The sequence below is a fragment of the Plecotus auritus genome, assembly GCF_963455305.1.
Source record: "Plecotus auritus genome assembly, chromosome: 1".
NCBI lineage: Eukaryota > Metazoa > Chordata > Mammalia > Chiroptera > Vespertilionidae > Plecotus > Plecotus auritus.
In genome coordinates this window covers 25,942,335-25,956,858 of record NC_137770.1, presented here as the reverse complement: position 1 = coordinate 25,956,858, position 14,524 = coordinate 25,942,335, and the positions used below count along the sequence as shown (strand labels likewise).

The following is a 14,524-nucleotide window of genomic DNA, read 5'->3' as shown; positions in this document are numbered from 1 at the left end:
CTCATGAGGTTATGTAACTGGTGAGAGTAGCCTTGATGATTCAACTGATTCTACATAGTAGGGAGGCATCTCACTAAGAGGCTGTCTGTTTGTATTCATAATCTCAACCAGAACAAGTGTAATATTACACAGAAACTGAATAAATATACAAGAATCATCAACACAACTGTGCACTTAGTATAACAGTTGCTTAGATATCATAAACATAAGTAATCAACGTTAGTTCCCATGGGCTTTTTTTTCTTTTTACAATTCCCCTCAGGTCAAAAAGCATATTTTCTGAGGAATCTTGTTGAGAAGTTTCTCCTCACTAGTATATCTCTGTCCCAAGGGCAGCCTTTTTAACAGTTATATCCCTGAAGATGTTAATATTTACAAAAGGACTTTAAAGAAATTTAAAGCAGACACTAGTTCATACTACCACTTTGTTTAACTTCTGGAAGTAACTGTTTTGAGATATGGCACATATAATAATTTCATTATAAGAAAACACAGGATTTCTTTACTCCTAGAAATGGCAATGTATAAATTAGCTTCCTAAGATTACAACATGGTAGATTTTCTTTTTAGACCAGACTCAGAAAATTCTCTCCCCATCCCATGTACACTCTAGTCCAAAATGCTTATAAATGAGCAAAGTTATAAACAGCTAGGTTGTTTTTTAAAAAGCCACCTATTTTTTCCAAACAAATCTAAACAGATATCTCATAACACCTGACCCACTAACAAGGCTTAGTGTGGATACAGATAAAACCTAACTTCTTTGCTATGCTCTCTCGTGCCTGTATATCTGGGACTTGTAAACCAACAGTTTGTAAGCCTGGCAAGGGGGAGATAGGTCTTATTGTCTGTTTATTTCATATTTTAATCATTCAATTAATGCTAGATAATTTAAATATTAAAATGGCTCATTCATCAGGCTAGAGGATAGAACTTTATAGGAAGATGTATTGGTGATCGTTCAACTGCTAGGGTCCAAGTAGCTACCTTTTCTTTAAGACACCAAAAACGATTCCAGCTTCTTCCAGCCATCAACAGAATCTCTCCTGATCAGCCTGACTTAACATAATCAAGATTTTCTGAAACCATAAGCTTTGTTTCAATCTGAAATAAACTCCTTACCGATAGTCTTTGAAGTCACTTTACAAAAAGTTTTTATTGTAATTTTCTGGTTAAATACTTAGAGATTGAATAACAGAAGATTCTAACAGATCCTATCTTTTGGATTTAAGACAATTTGGAGGAGGAGCCTTGAAAAAATAAGCTATGTTGGGAGAAAAGAGCAATGCTGAACACAAAGCAAAGGTTGTCTGATCAAAGGGCGATTTTGGAAAGGGTAAAATCAACATAATCCAAACGCTCTCTCTGTATGCAGCCAACGTTCCTGAAAGAGTAGTATAGTTAGTTCCACTCCCCCTCCCTTCACTCACTCCCTGACCCACAGCAATCTGTCTTCTGTCTCACCCGACTCCCAGGAAATGATTCCACAAGGTAACCAACGTCCTCATGACTGCCAAATCTAACTTGCTATTGTTAACCATTTCCTTCTTGCTTAAAACTTTCCTTGGCTTGGGCAATATTACTTTTTCCCAATTTTCCTCCTCCCTCGCTGACCAAAATATTCAATGATCCTTTAGTTGCTTCTTTTGGGCAGTAGCTTTCCAGACCTTTGCTAAAACATTTGCTGAATGTTCCACTCTTTGCTCTTTTCTCTTTTTATTCTTCTCACTTCCTTTAGACTCTTTACCAGCTTCTGATATTATATATATATGCCCAGACTTCTTTCCCAAGTGCTAGGTCTGTAGGTCTGCCTATCTACTGGACATCCCCATTTGAAGACATTCAGTGTATCTACTAGTAAACCTAGGCTTAGACTCTAACTCCCCAGACAGATGTACTAGTATTCCTCCTCCTCTATTTCCTTTTTCTGGCAATGGCACCACCCTCCTTCCAGTCATCTTAGTTAGAACCCTCAGAATCATTACTTATCTGTTCTTTTATATTCTACTAGAGGCCTGGTGCACGACATTCATGCACTGGAGGGGTCCCTAGCCTGGCCTGCACCCTCTCGCAGTCTGGGAGCCCTCGAGGCGGGAGAGGCTCCCGTCACCACTGCTGCACTTGCCAGCCATGAGCCTGGCTTCTGGCTGAGCGGCACTCCCCCTGTGGGAGTGCACTGACCACCAGGGGGCAGCTCCTGCGTTGAGCATCTGCCCCCTGGTGGTCAGTGCGCATCATACGACTGGTCATTCCGCTATTCGGTCGATTTGCATATTAGGGTTTTATTATATAGGACTGCTTACTAGGTCCTCTGGATTCTACCTTCCAAATTATGTTCCTCCTCTGCATTATCACTACTACTGACTTAGCCCAATCCTCATCCTCTCCTATTTGAACCAGTGCAATAACCTCTCAGCTGCTCTGCCTACCTCAAATCTTTCCCATATCAACCTATCTCACAATTTATCCACTAAGTATATCTTCTAATTTTTATATATTAATAAAGTAATTCAGATTTCTAGAAAAATGGTACACTAAGTTGATGTGGATTTGCCTGTGCTCCAAATAGAAAGTGCTAGAGATAAAGGAGTAAGAAACCATAATGAATAAAATGGGATACCATGAAAAAAGAACTGATAGATTTAAGAACCAAAATTTTGGAAATAAAAAAGAGTGATTGAAATTTTAAAAAATCTCAGTGGACAAGTTAAACATCTAATTAAATAGTAGGTGAAAAGAGAAATTTAGTTCACTGGAAGATGAGGAAATTTCCCAGAATACATCAGAGAGAGATAAAACAATGGGAAGTATGAAAGAAAAGTTAAAAGACATGGAAAAGAGAAAGATAAGAAGACATCTCACAGGATTTCTCAGAGACAAGAAATGAGGGAGAAGCAATGTTTGAAATGATAATAAGTGTACATTTTCCATAGTGAAGAAGTATGATGAATCTCAAGAAGGAAATGAAAAATTCATACAAAGATAAATCATAGGGAAAGGGCAGAATACCAAAGACAAAATCTTAAAGTAAACCAGAGAGAAAATTAAGTTACCTACAAAATAATGATTAGATTGACAATGGTCTGTAACAGCAAAAATAGTATGTCAAAAGTAATGGAATATTGTATTTATTTGAGTTTGGAGGTAAGACTGGTTTTTGTTTTTAATTAAATATTTTATTTCTTTAAAATTTAATGTTGAGATTAGTGGCCTCTGTGTAAATTATGCTCCTGAAGGAATAAATCATTCCCTCAATAATCTAGACATTAATCTCCTTGTCATCACACACAAAAAAAGTAATGGAATATTTTCAAAATGCTGAGGAATAACTGACAATATGGAATTCTGGTTTTAGCTAGACAATCATACAAGTGTGAAGGCAAAATAAAGTTGTTTTCAAAGACAAATTATCATTAATGGACTCTTGAGGTCCATTAATGATAATTTGTCTTTGAAAACAACTTTATTTTGCCTTCACACTTGTATGATTGGGCATTCTAAGAACTTTTAAGAGATTTACTTCAGTAAAAAAAAATTTAACACAAAGTAGGATGCAAGAAGCAACAGTGAACAAAGACTCTGTTAAACGTTTTGGTTAGTCTAAATAAATATTGACTTTAAAATTAATGACTACAAGGGAGATTAAAAATAAGGTGAAATTAAAACAGGCAACAACAACCCTGACTGGTTTGGCTCAGTGGATAGAGCGTCGGCCTGTGGATTGAAGGGTCCCAGGTTCAATTCTGGTCAAGGGCATGTACCTTGGTTGCCGGCACATCCCCAGTAGGGGGTGTGCAGGAGGCAGCTGATCGATGTTTCTCTCTCATTGATGTTTCTAACTCTCTATCCCTCTCCCTTCCTCTCTGTAAAAAAGCAATAAAATCTATAAAAATAAATAAATAAAATAAAATAAAATGCTGTGCTAAATGTATCTCACTCTTCTTCTTGGCCACTCATAGGATGAAATGCAAACTACAGAGCAGAATATGCTATCCCTTTATGATTTGGTCTTGACAACCTATCTAGTCTCATCTAGTCCCATCACTACCCCATATATATCTTAATTGAACCATTTATATTGGTAGTTCCCTATACACAGGATCTGCATCAAATCTCTAATATCTGTTCCTCTGTTTAGAATGCCCTTCTCATCTCTTCTGTATTTGGCAGGCTCCTGCTGTTTTACAAGACATTTCCTTTTTATTTTATATTTACTTATATATTTTTTATTGATTGACGCTAGGGAGAAGGTTGGGGAGAGAAAAAGAGACAACAGAGAAATAGCGACTTGTTCCATTTATTTATGCATTCATTGGTTGGTTCTTGTATGTACCCTGACGGGGGATCAAATCTGCAACCTTGGCGTGTGAGATGACACTCTAACCAACTGAACTACCTGAGCAGGGCCCATAGCACTTATAAAGATATTTTTTAAATTTGATTTTTAGAGAGATTGGAAGGGAGAGGGAGGGAGAGAAAGAGAGAGAAACATTGATATGAGAGAGAAATATTGATCAGCTGCCTCCCATATGTCCCCCCAACCCACATTGGGAATCGAGTTGCAACCTGGGCATGTGCCCTGACTAGGAATAGAACCGGCAACCTTTTGGTGCACAGGATGACACTCAACTAACTGAGCCACACCAGCCAGGGCCATAGCACTTTTGAACATACTTCTGCCCAAATGTCATTATTACTTAAATGTCCTTCTTCCTCACCTTGAGCTAATTCATCTTTTGCTCTCTAGTACCGGCACACAGCAGGTATTTCATAAATGCTTACTGAATAAAACATGAATATAGTTTCTAAACAAAATAGGTTACTATCACTCAGCAATTTAACATCTGCAACTATGCCTTACCTCCACAATACTCTTGGTCACTGTAGATCTTCCTCTTCTAAGTTCATTGGCTTCTCTTTCTACAAAACAGAGTGGTACTTTTCCTACAAGGACCAGAGAATCACTAGTATCTGGAAATATAATTCCAAGGCCCAGATCTTCCAGATTTTTGTGGTAACACCTAAAGAGACAATCTCAAATGTAAAATCATTACTTCATTCATATTTCACTACTGGTTCCAAATACCTGATATTTTCTCAAAAGCTGCCACAAGCTTTTTAAGTTATACTGTTTTCTCACAGTTATGAGTATTTGTTTAGAATTTTATTATTTCATTTTTGAATTACAGTAACTTTCTTTTTTCACCTTCTTTTCCATTGAGAGAATCAACTTAGTACTAAGTCTTGTTCCTAAGTTTTTATTCTTCACTGAGCAATTGCTAACTTCTCACGCTGGCACTTGAAGGAGTTTGGCACAAATAAAAGGGCTGAGAGTGTTTGGAATCAGCATTAAAGCAGGGAGGTAATGAATAGCCCCAGGAACTGAGAAGTCCTGACTAACGGGATATAAATAAATGGATCTGCCTCTAATATAAATTATGCCCCAGGGGAAAAGATTTTATGGCAATGGCATATTTGCAAAGCTGAAATAAATTTAGAGACAATTCCCTTTTTCATTTCCAATAATGTGTGCCACCCAAAAGTGGGAAAACTTCCTATCTTGTGATTCACTATATGATTTGCCCCTTCCTTGTGGCCCAGTGTTTTACTTTCTTCCCAGTATGATTATGATAATGAAAACTTAAGACTCTAGAATGCACCAAAGCAAAGCAGAATGGAAGCAATTACTGCAGTAACTTTGCTTTCAGAAACAGCACAGCATAAACACTGACTGTTCCAAGAAATGGTAAGATTATTCTAGGCCAACTGCTGGAAAAAATTATCAGGGAAACTCTATCCTATACTCAACAGCTGTGATATAGTGCAAAGAACAGCATTTGGAGTTAGAAAACCTGCATCTGAGTGCCTACTCCACCACTTAATCGTTATGACCTTGAATAAGTCATGTAACCTCTCTTAGTCTTAGGTGACTCATGTGAAAAAATGAACAATAGCTATGCTTACACCTCACAGAATTGTGAATATTTACACTATCAACATCCCATCCTCATGGTGGTACGAACCATAAGAGTCTCCTTTGTTCCTCTGTCACTGTTATCTCTAGTGGAGGACTGACAGTGGAAGACAGTAACCTTTTCCGACCAGAGCCTTGTGGCTGTTGCTTCTCATAGGAATCTATTGGGAGAAAGATGAATAGGTTAAGGGTACGAAGTGAAGTCTTCTAGATTCAGTTAAAAATGAACATGGTAAGGTACACCCATGTAATTACTACAGTGCATAGCACTGTGTTCAATGCAGTTTTAGGCTTTGAATTTCCATTATTAAAGTAAAACTAGTAAATACCCAGCTGTTATTTCATCTTAGCAGTATTTTCAAAAATAAGAACTGTAAGACTTAAATCTTACATTCAGATGAACAATGCAATGTTCCTGGAGATAGTCAATCCACAGAGGTGAATAATGTGGATTACTGAGGAAATAAAATGGGTTTACTACACAGTCCTGTGGCTCAAGAAAGCATTCCCATTTATTTAGAAGGGTTTCCCAGTCTCTGAAGAGACAGTCAACAGTACTGTTCTCAAATGGTCCAGGGCCTATAGCAAGTAAGTTTTTCCAACAATTGGGTCTTTGTTTTATAGAAAAACCGAACATGGAGTAAAATATCTCCCTAGGTCCTCACTTAACTCTTTGACATTAGGTTTTTTATTACTTAACCACAGGAGTAAAGATTTCCCTGATATTTTACCTGTTGGGGAACACACTGCTTCATGATGAGAAAAAATGGGGAGCAAAGATTTAAAAGCACATATTGCCTTTGGAAGGATACATAACAAATGAATGACACTGGATGCCTCTGGGGGAGAGAAACTAGGTGGGATGAGGGACAAAGGTAGAAAGAAGATTTTATTAGATTCCCTTTTGTGCCTTTCAGACTTGAACCTATTTGCTTATACTACCTATTCAGACATGAAATTTAAAATGAAAAAGGTTGGGCCTTCTGAGGTACTGATGGTCTCTGCCTGATGACCTGTAAAGAAGGTGTATCATGGTCATATGGGCATGTGGAGGGGCATATATTTGTGCTGGATGACATGCAGAAGTAGCCTAATCCTTAGACACCCAGTTCTTTTTTTTTTTTACAGAGAGAGAGAGAGAGAGAGAGTTAGAAACATCGATGAGAAACATCGATCAGCTGCCTCCTGCACACCCGCTACTGGGGATGTGCCCGCAACCAAGGTACATGCCCTTGACCGGAATCGAACCTGGAACCCTTCAGTCCGTAGGCCAACGCTCAATCCACTGAGCCAAGCCGGTTAGGGCAGAGACACCCAGTTCTTAAGGTTGATGATAAATATATAGCAAATGTATCTTTAACAAGAATTTTTTAAAATATTTTTATTGATTTCAGAGAGGAAGGGAGAGGAAGAAATAGAAACATCAGTGATGAGAATCACTGATTGGCTGCCTCCTGCATGCCCCACACTAGGGATTGAGCCCACAACCCAGGCATGTGCCCCAACTGGAAATCAAACTGTGACCTCCTGGTTGATAGGTTGACGCTCAACCACTGAGCCATGCTGGCTGGGCAGCAAATGTATCTTTGACAATGTAAAATCTACATGTTTGAATTAGTAAACTATTACATTCTTTCAGTAATAAAAGAAGGCAAACCAGAAGACTTCAGCTTAATTTTGTTTTTGGTTTTTTTTGTTAATCCTCATCTGAGGATATTTTTCCTTTTTTTTTTTTTTTTCAGAGAGAGAGTGGAAAGGAGAGGGAGAGACAGAGAGAGAGTGAGAGAGAGAAAAACACCAATGTGAGAGAGACACATCGATTGATTGGTTGCCTCCTGCACATGTCCCCTTCCTCCCCCGGGATGGAGCCTGCAAAGGAGGTACATGCCCTTGACCGGAATCGAACCTTGAGCCTTGAGTTCACAGGCTGATGCTAGGGCTCAACTTAACTTTTTAAACATACAATTCATTTTCCTTACAACAGTCATAGTTAAAAGAACTCTTTCAGTCATACTAATTCTGCTGGAGTCTCAAATCTGTTCTAATCCCAAACAGATCCTTACCAATAATAAGCTGCTCCAAACGGACACGCTCATGGGCAGCATGCTGATCCACCAAGACTAGCAAATTTCCACCTAGAAGATTATCAAGGATTACTGAAGCTTCAAATTATCAGATCAACATTAAAATAATCATGTTGTGTTGAGGGAGAAAAAAAATTAATTCACACTACTTAACAGGTGAGCATAAGAGAAACATACTGAGTAGTAACAACTGTATCTTATTTCCTAAAAATAAATGAAATTATGGGCAATAACTACAACAAATTTATCTATTTATTTTAATATATATTTTTAAAATTTATTTCAGAGAGGAAAGGAGAGGGTGAGAGAGATAGAAACATCAATGATAAGAGAGAATCATTGATCGGCTGCGTCCTGCACACCCCACACTGGGGATCAAGCCTGTAACCTGGGCATGTGCCCTGACCAGGAATCAAACCGTGACCTCCTGCCCTAACTGGTTTGGCTCAGTGGATAGAGAGTTGGCCTGCGGACTCAAGGGTCCCAGGTTGGATTCTGGCCAAGAGCTTGTACCTTGGTTGCGGGCACATCCCCAGCAGGGGGTTTGCAGGAGGCAGCTGATTGATGTTTCTAACTCTCTATCCCTCTCCCTTCCTCTCTGTAAAAAATCAATAAAATATATTTAAAAAACAAACACAAAAACAAACAAACCGTGACCTCCTGGTTCACAGGTCGATGCTCAACCACTGAGCCATGTAGCCAGGCTAACCCTACATTTTAAGCTTTAAATAACTGATTTTGCTTTATTAATTCAAATTTGATAAAACGAAGGATCATTAAACAATACATTATTATAATCAGCTGACCTTAATTTGCAAGGTACCCTGGAACCCATGAAGAATATAATTCTACTACACTTTAGATCAGAGGTCAGAAAATTTTTTTCTGTGAAGGACCAGACAGTAAATATTTTAGGCTTTTGGGACATACGGTTTCTGTCAAAATACTCAATTCTTCATTTTGAACCAAAGCAGCCACAGACAATACGTGAATATTGTAGCTGTGTTCCCATAAAACTGTATGTATAATTTTTTAAAATATATATTTATTGATTTTACAGAAAGGAAGGGAGAGGGATAGAGAGTTAGAAACATTTGATGAGAGAGAAACATTGATCAGCTGCCTCCTGCATGTCCCCTACTGGGGATCGAGCCTGCAACCAAAGCACATGAGCTTGACCAGAATTGAACCCGGGACCCGTTAGTTTGTGGGCCAACACTCTATCCACTCAGCCAAACCAGATTGGGCTGTATAATTTTGATGTATCAAGAAACATTCTTGTCTTTTTTCCAACTATTTAATAATCTACCTGGCTGTACAAAAACAGGTGATGGCTAGATCTGGTCCACCAGCCACAGTTTGCCCTGATTTAGAATCAGGCTTCTCAAATTTTGATGGGCATATGAATCACCTAGGGATCTTATTAAGATGCAGATTCTGATTCAGTTAGTTAGGGGTGGGGCACAAGCTTCTGCAATTCTAATAAACTCCCAGGTGATGATGCTATTTACAGACTTGGAGTAGCAAGGCTTTAGAGTCCAGCCTTGGGCAAACTACGGCCCGCGGGCCGGATCCGGCTGTTCTATCCGGTTCTCTTGCTCTCCCCTCCGCTCCTTTACTTTGAATTTATATTAGTTCACACAAACACTCCATCCATGCTTTTGTTCTGGCCCTCCGGTCCAGTTTAAGAACCCATTGTGGCCCTCGAGTCAAAAAGTTTGCCCACCCCTGCTTTAGACGCTCAAGTGCAAGAGAGGAGGTAGAATGTCCTGACCCCAAAGCCAAAACTAATCTTTTTCTCATTGACAAGACCACTGATTTTCACTTACTAGTATATTACTATATCTTTTTTAGCTTGTAATTTTTTTTAATCCTCACCTGAGGATATTTTTCCATTGATTTTTAGAGAGAGGGAAAGAGAGAAAGAAATATCAATGTGAGAGAAACACATCGATTGGTTGCCTCCTGCACACACCCCAACCAGGACCTGGGCCAGAGAGGAGCCTGCAACCAAGATACATGCCCTTGACCGGAATCAAACCTAGGACCCTTCAGTCTGCAGGCCGACGCTCTATCCATTGAGCCAAACCAGCTAGGGCTTAGCTTGTAATTTTAAAACTTTTGGCAAAAGGGTTGAGGTTTATTGCTATGTATTATATTGAAATAAAAGTTCTCTTGAATTTGATCAAAACAGATAATGCCTGTTTCCCCTGATTTAGTTCCTAGATTGAACTAAAGATTTAAAAATTGTTTCTATGATACCATCAAATTCATGGCATGAGAGCTTAAGACTTAAAGAAAAAAGGAAAAAATTTTTCTGACAGCATGTTCAAACACAGGAACAGGCCCCAAAAAGTTGAATTGTAAACTCCTTTGAGGATAGGAGGAGTTGCAGCTGGTTGTGATGAATACTGAACATCCTGTATTGGGCAAGACAATGGAATAAATAAATTGTGAGGGAGTGCCCTCAAATTTTAAAACTAGAGCTAATGTGAATTACCAAGAGCCAGTGACCCTAAAAAAATCAATCCTGTACCTGACTCCGGAGGAATGGTTTATAGTCTACATAGTGTTCACAACCTTTTTCATTCCTTGAATGAAGCGGAATATATGAAGGTAATTTACTAATGCTGGAAGCTGTATTTTTAATATTCCAACACAATAAAATACAAGTTTCATATGGGCAAGGATTTCTGTCTGTTATATTTCCAGCATGTGTATCAGCAGTCAGGTACATAATAGGCACTCAGTAATTATTTACAGAATGAATGAATGAATCTTTATTCTTTAGGGTATCATAACTGAAAAACTACTGTAGGTGGAAACATTCAAATAAAAATGCCGATATATGACAATTTCACTATAATTTAAAACAACATATTCGTTCATTACAAAAATATGGGCAGATATTAAAATATCAGTTATAGGAATAGGTTCTTTTGGTATTCGTGAGCAACAGTAAACACATTTTTTAAAAAATATATTTTTATTAATTTCAGAGAGGAAGGGAGAGGGAGAGAGAGATAGAAACATCAGTGATGAGAAAGAATCATTGATCGGCTGCCTCCTGCATGCCCCCTCCTGGAGATCGAGCCCACAACCCAGGCATGTGCCCTTGACTGGAATTGAACCCGGGACCCTTCAGTCCACAAGCCGACGCTCTACCACTGAGCCAAACCAGCTAGGACACATTTTGATTTAGGAAAATATATTATGTAGCCCAACCAGTGTAGCTCAGTGGTTGAACACTGACCTATGAACCAGGAGATCATGGTTCAATTCCCCGGGTTGTGGGCTCAATCCACAGTAGGAGGCGTGCAGGAGGCAGCTGATCAATGATTTTTTTTCTCATCATTGATGTTTTTATTTCTGTCTCCCTCTCCCTTTCTCTCTGAAATCAATACAAATATTAAAAAAGAAAAGAGAAAAAAGCCTCCTCGCATGGCTCAGTGGTTGGGTGTTGACCTATGAACCAGGAAGTCATGACTCGATTCCTGGTCAGGGCACATGCCTGGGTTGTGGGCTTGATCCCCAGTGTGGGGTGTGCAAGAGGCAGCCAATCAACAATTCTCTCTCACCATTGATGTTTCTATCTCTCTCTCCCCTTCCTCTCTGAAATCAATAAAAATATATTTAAGGAAAAAGCCTTTTCTCATCTTCACCCTCTTTCAGTCCCTCTTCCATGTCACAGATAGCACTGAGAGGCAGCAGTAGGCCTCAGTCCTGCGGTGGCCACGAACCCGCCTCCCAGCCTCCAGGGTCAGCTCTAAGAGCCCGGGGGCAGCGGGGGCGCTGTGCGGCCTGCGGGCTTCCGGAGAAGGCGGCAGGGAGCGAGGAGGAGGAGAAGCCTGGGGCAAGGAGGCGATGATCGCAGCCGGGTTCCTGCCCATCTGCCATGGGTTCGCAGCGGGAGCAGCTGCTCATCCTGGTCAGCCAAGCGGCTCTTCCACTGTGATAGCGCACTGACCACCAGGGGGCAGCTCCTGCATTTAGCGTCTGCCCCCTGGTGGTCAGTGTGCATCATAGTGACTGGTTGACCCATCATTCTGGTCATTCCACTGTTCGGTCACTGGGCTTTTATTATATAGGATTTCTGTAATTATCTGTTTCTCCTGCATGTTTTTTTCCCCCCACTATTGTATCCCTAGGGCCTAATACAGTTCTGGGCATACAAAAGGCACTCAATATTTGTTGAATGAGTTACTAGGACTTACAGACTATTATTGTTTTATTAAAGCAGGTCACCAGGAGATGGTATTTAACTTTTTATAAACCTAGTATAGTTCATTATATAAACTTTCTTTTTTTAAAAAATAAGTTTATGTTGATTTTTAGAGAGATAGCAATGAGAGAGAAACATTAATCCCCTGCCTCCTACTGGGGATCGAGCCCACAACCCAGGTATGTGCTCTGACCAGGAATCAAACTGGCGACCTCTTAATGCATGGGTCGACGCTCAACCACTGAACCACACAGATCAGGCCAAATTTTCTATTATTATAACGGGAATACATTAAAACATGATTTAGCCTAGCCAGTTTGGCTCAGTGGATAGAGCATTGGCCTGCAGACCGAATGTTCCCAGGTTCAATTCTGGTCAAGGGCAAGTACTTTGGTTATAGGCCAATGCTTTATCCAGAAAGTTAATAGGTTGAAGTGGGTTTTTTTTGTTTTTTTTTAAAATATATTTTATTGATTTTTTACAGAGAGGAAGAGAGAGGGATAGAGAGTTAGAAACATCGATGAGAGAGAAACATCAATCAGCTGCCTCCTGCACACCTCCTACTGGGGATGTGCCCGCAACCAAGGTACATGCCCTTGACTGGAACCGAACCCGGGACCTTTCAGTCCGCAAGCCGACACTCTATCCACTGAGCCAAACCGGTCAGGGCTGAAGTGTTTTTTTAATGTGTGCAGAAGGCAACCAATCAATGTGTTTCGCTCATATTGATATTTCTGTCTTTCCCTCTCTCTTCCACTCTCTCTAAAAATCAATGGGAAAATATCCTCGGGTGAGGATTAAAAAAACAAAAACCAAAAATCGTTATTTAAAAGTCAAACAATACAAAATATTTTAAAGAGTAAAACATGAAATTCCCCCTTTTCCCACTCCCATTCTCACTCCCAAAGTAACTACTGTTTAATAGCTTAACATGTAGTATATATATGTATGTCTTATATATGGATGTGTGTGTTTATAAAATTAAATGGGTTTTAAAACTATCATTACAGGAAAAAAAAAAACCTATCATTCCACAATATTAATTTAGATTGGTTTTCCCTAATCTTTCCAAGTCATTGCATTGGTATTGTGTGTGTGTGTGTGTGTATAAACTAATCATAAAAGGAGTCTGTCAGAAGAGCAGCTGGTTATTAATCAAGGCTAAACTCTATTCTTACCTGCCTCACCCATCTCATCAGTCTTAGTGCTCATTAAACAGGCAATAAACTTGTTATCCACTTGCTGGAGAACCTGCCATACATTGAAATAAATGATACAATGATAAATAGAAATTAATAAAGGCTTATTTGTATAGAAAGAGACAAAACTGTACTTAATTTAGAGTTGTCTGCATTATAACTTTCATATCTAAGACTGAGCTAGGTGCTGATGAACCTGAGGGAGTGACCAGGAAGGATAAAAAGATGGGAAGTAGAGTGATCAGAACACATAAAGGAAACACAGACTGAGGCATCTAAGAGGGATATGCTACAAAAATCTTTAGCATTAGACCTGAAATGTTCCCAACAGAATGACTCTTCTTAATGGGTAATATAACCAGAGAATTATTAATATGACCAGAGACTGCTAACAAATAGAGCTGAAATAAATTTTAAAAATACATACAAAAGCACAGAAAAGCATTTTGGGAAAGCTAGTCCATTAAAGCAGTAAGTGAAAAAGCCACCTGTGGCTTTAGGCCTTGATGGCTCCTTTCTTCCAGGTACTGACCAGGCTCCCCCCACAATGCCTAATCTATACCCCTACCCCGGGCCTATTTCTGGATCAAGTGTTTGCTCTGGTACCAGGTCAAACATGCCAGGATAGCAGTTTACCTAGATTTGTCTACCTCCTAATTTGTTCACTGAAAACAAGGAGACAGAGAGTTGTGTAGAAGGAGGGCAATATAGCAGATGAGACAAGAGGCCCCTCTTATTAATGGAACTCCTCCACTACCGTGTCATCTGTAGCCTCACACTATTGAGGGTTGTTTAAAAAGGGACATTGTTGCACATTTAAGGATAATGTCTCTGCAGTACTTAGTTGATTTATAAATTATTGTCAAAATATAAAGTCTAAATAAACCTTGAAACTGTGAATCTGAAGTCATCATTCATCCCTCCAAACTTGCTCACACTACTAAGGACATCTTTTTCTTTGTAATTAATTTTAGTCCTTTTCTTTTTCTTCTCATGATAAAGTTCCAGTACTAGTAAGATTTTAAAAAAGCACATGTGCTTTGAC

The 14,524-nt window shown here is 39.3% G+C and overlaps 1 protein-coding gene across 2 annotated transcripts in view; it reads right to left on the bottom strand.

The window, feature by feature from the left end:
* Positions 1-14,524, bottom strand: part of LOC308252249 (acylphosphatase-1) — a 44,818-nt gene that overhangs the window by 6,023 nt on the left and 24,271 nt on the right. For both annotated transcript variants that reach the window (XM_080676574.1, XM_080676571.1), the window contains 4 exons: positions 13,459-13,531; positions 8,038-8,109; positions 6,024-6,135; positions 4,862-5,021 (listed from right to left, as the gene is read on the bottom strand). In XM_080676574.1, coding sequence (XP_080532700.1) covers positions 4,862-5,021; positions 6,024-6,135; positions 8,038-8,109; positions 13,459-13,531 — 417 coding nt within the window. The remainder of the gene's footprint in view (positions 1-4,861; positions 5,022-6,023; positions 6,136-8,037; positions 8,110-13,458; positions 13,532-14,524) is intronic.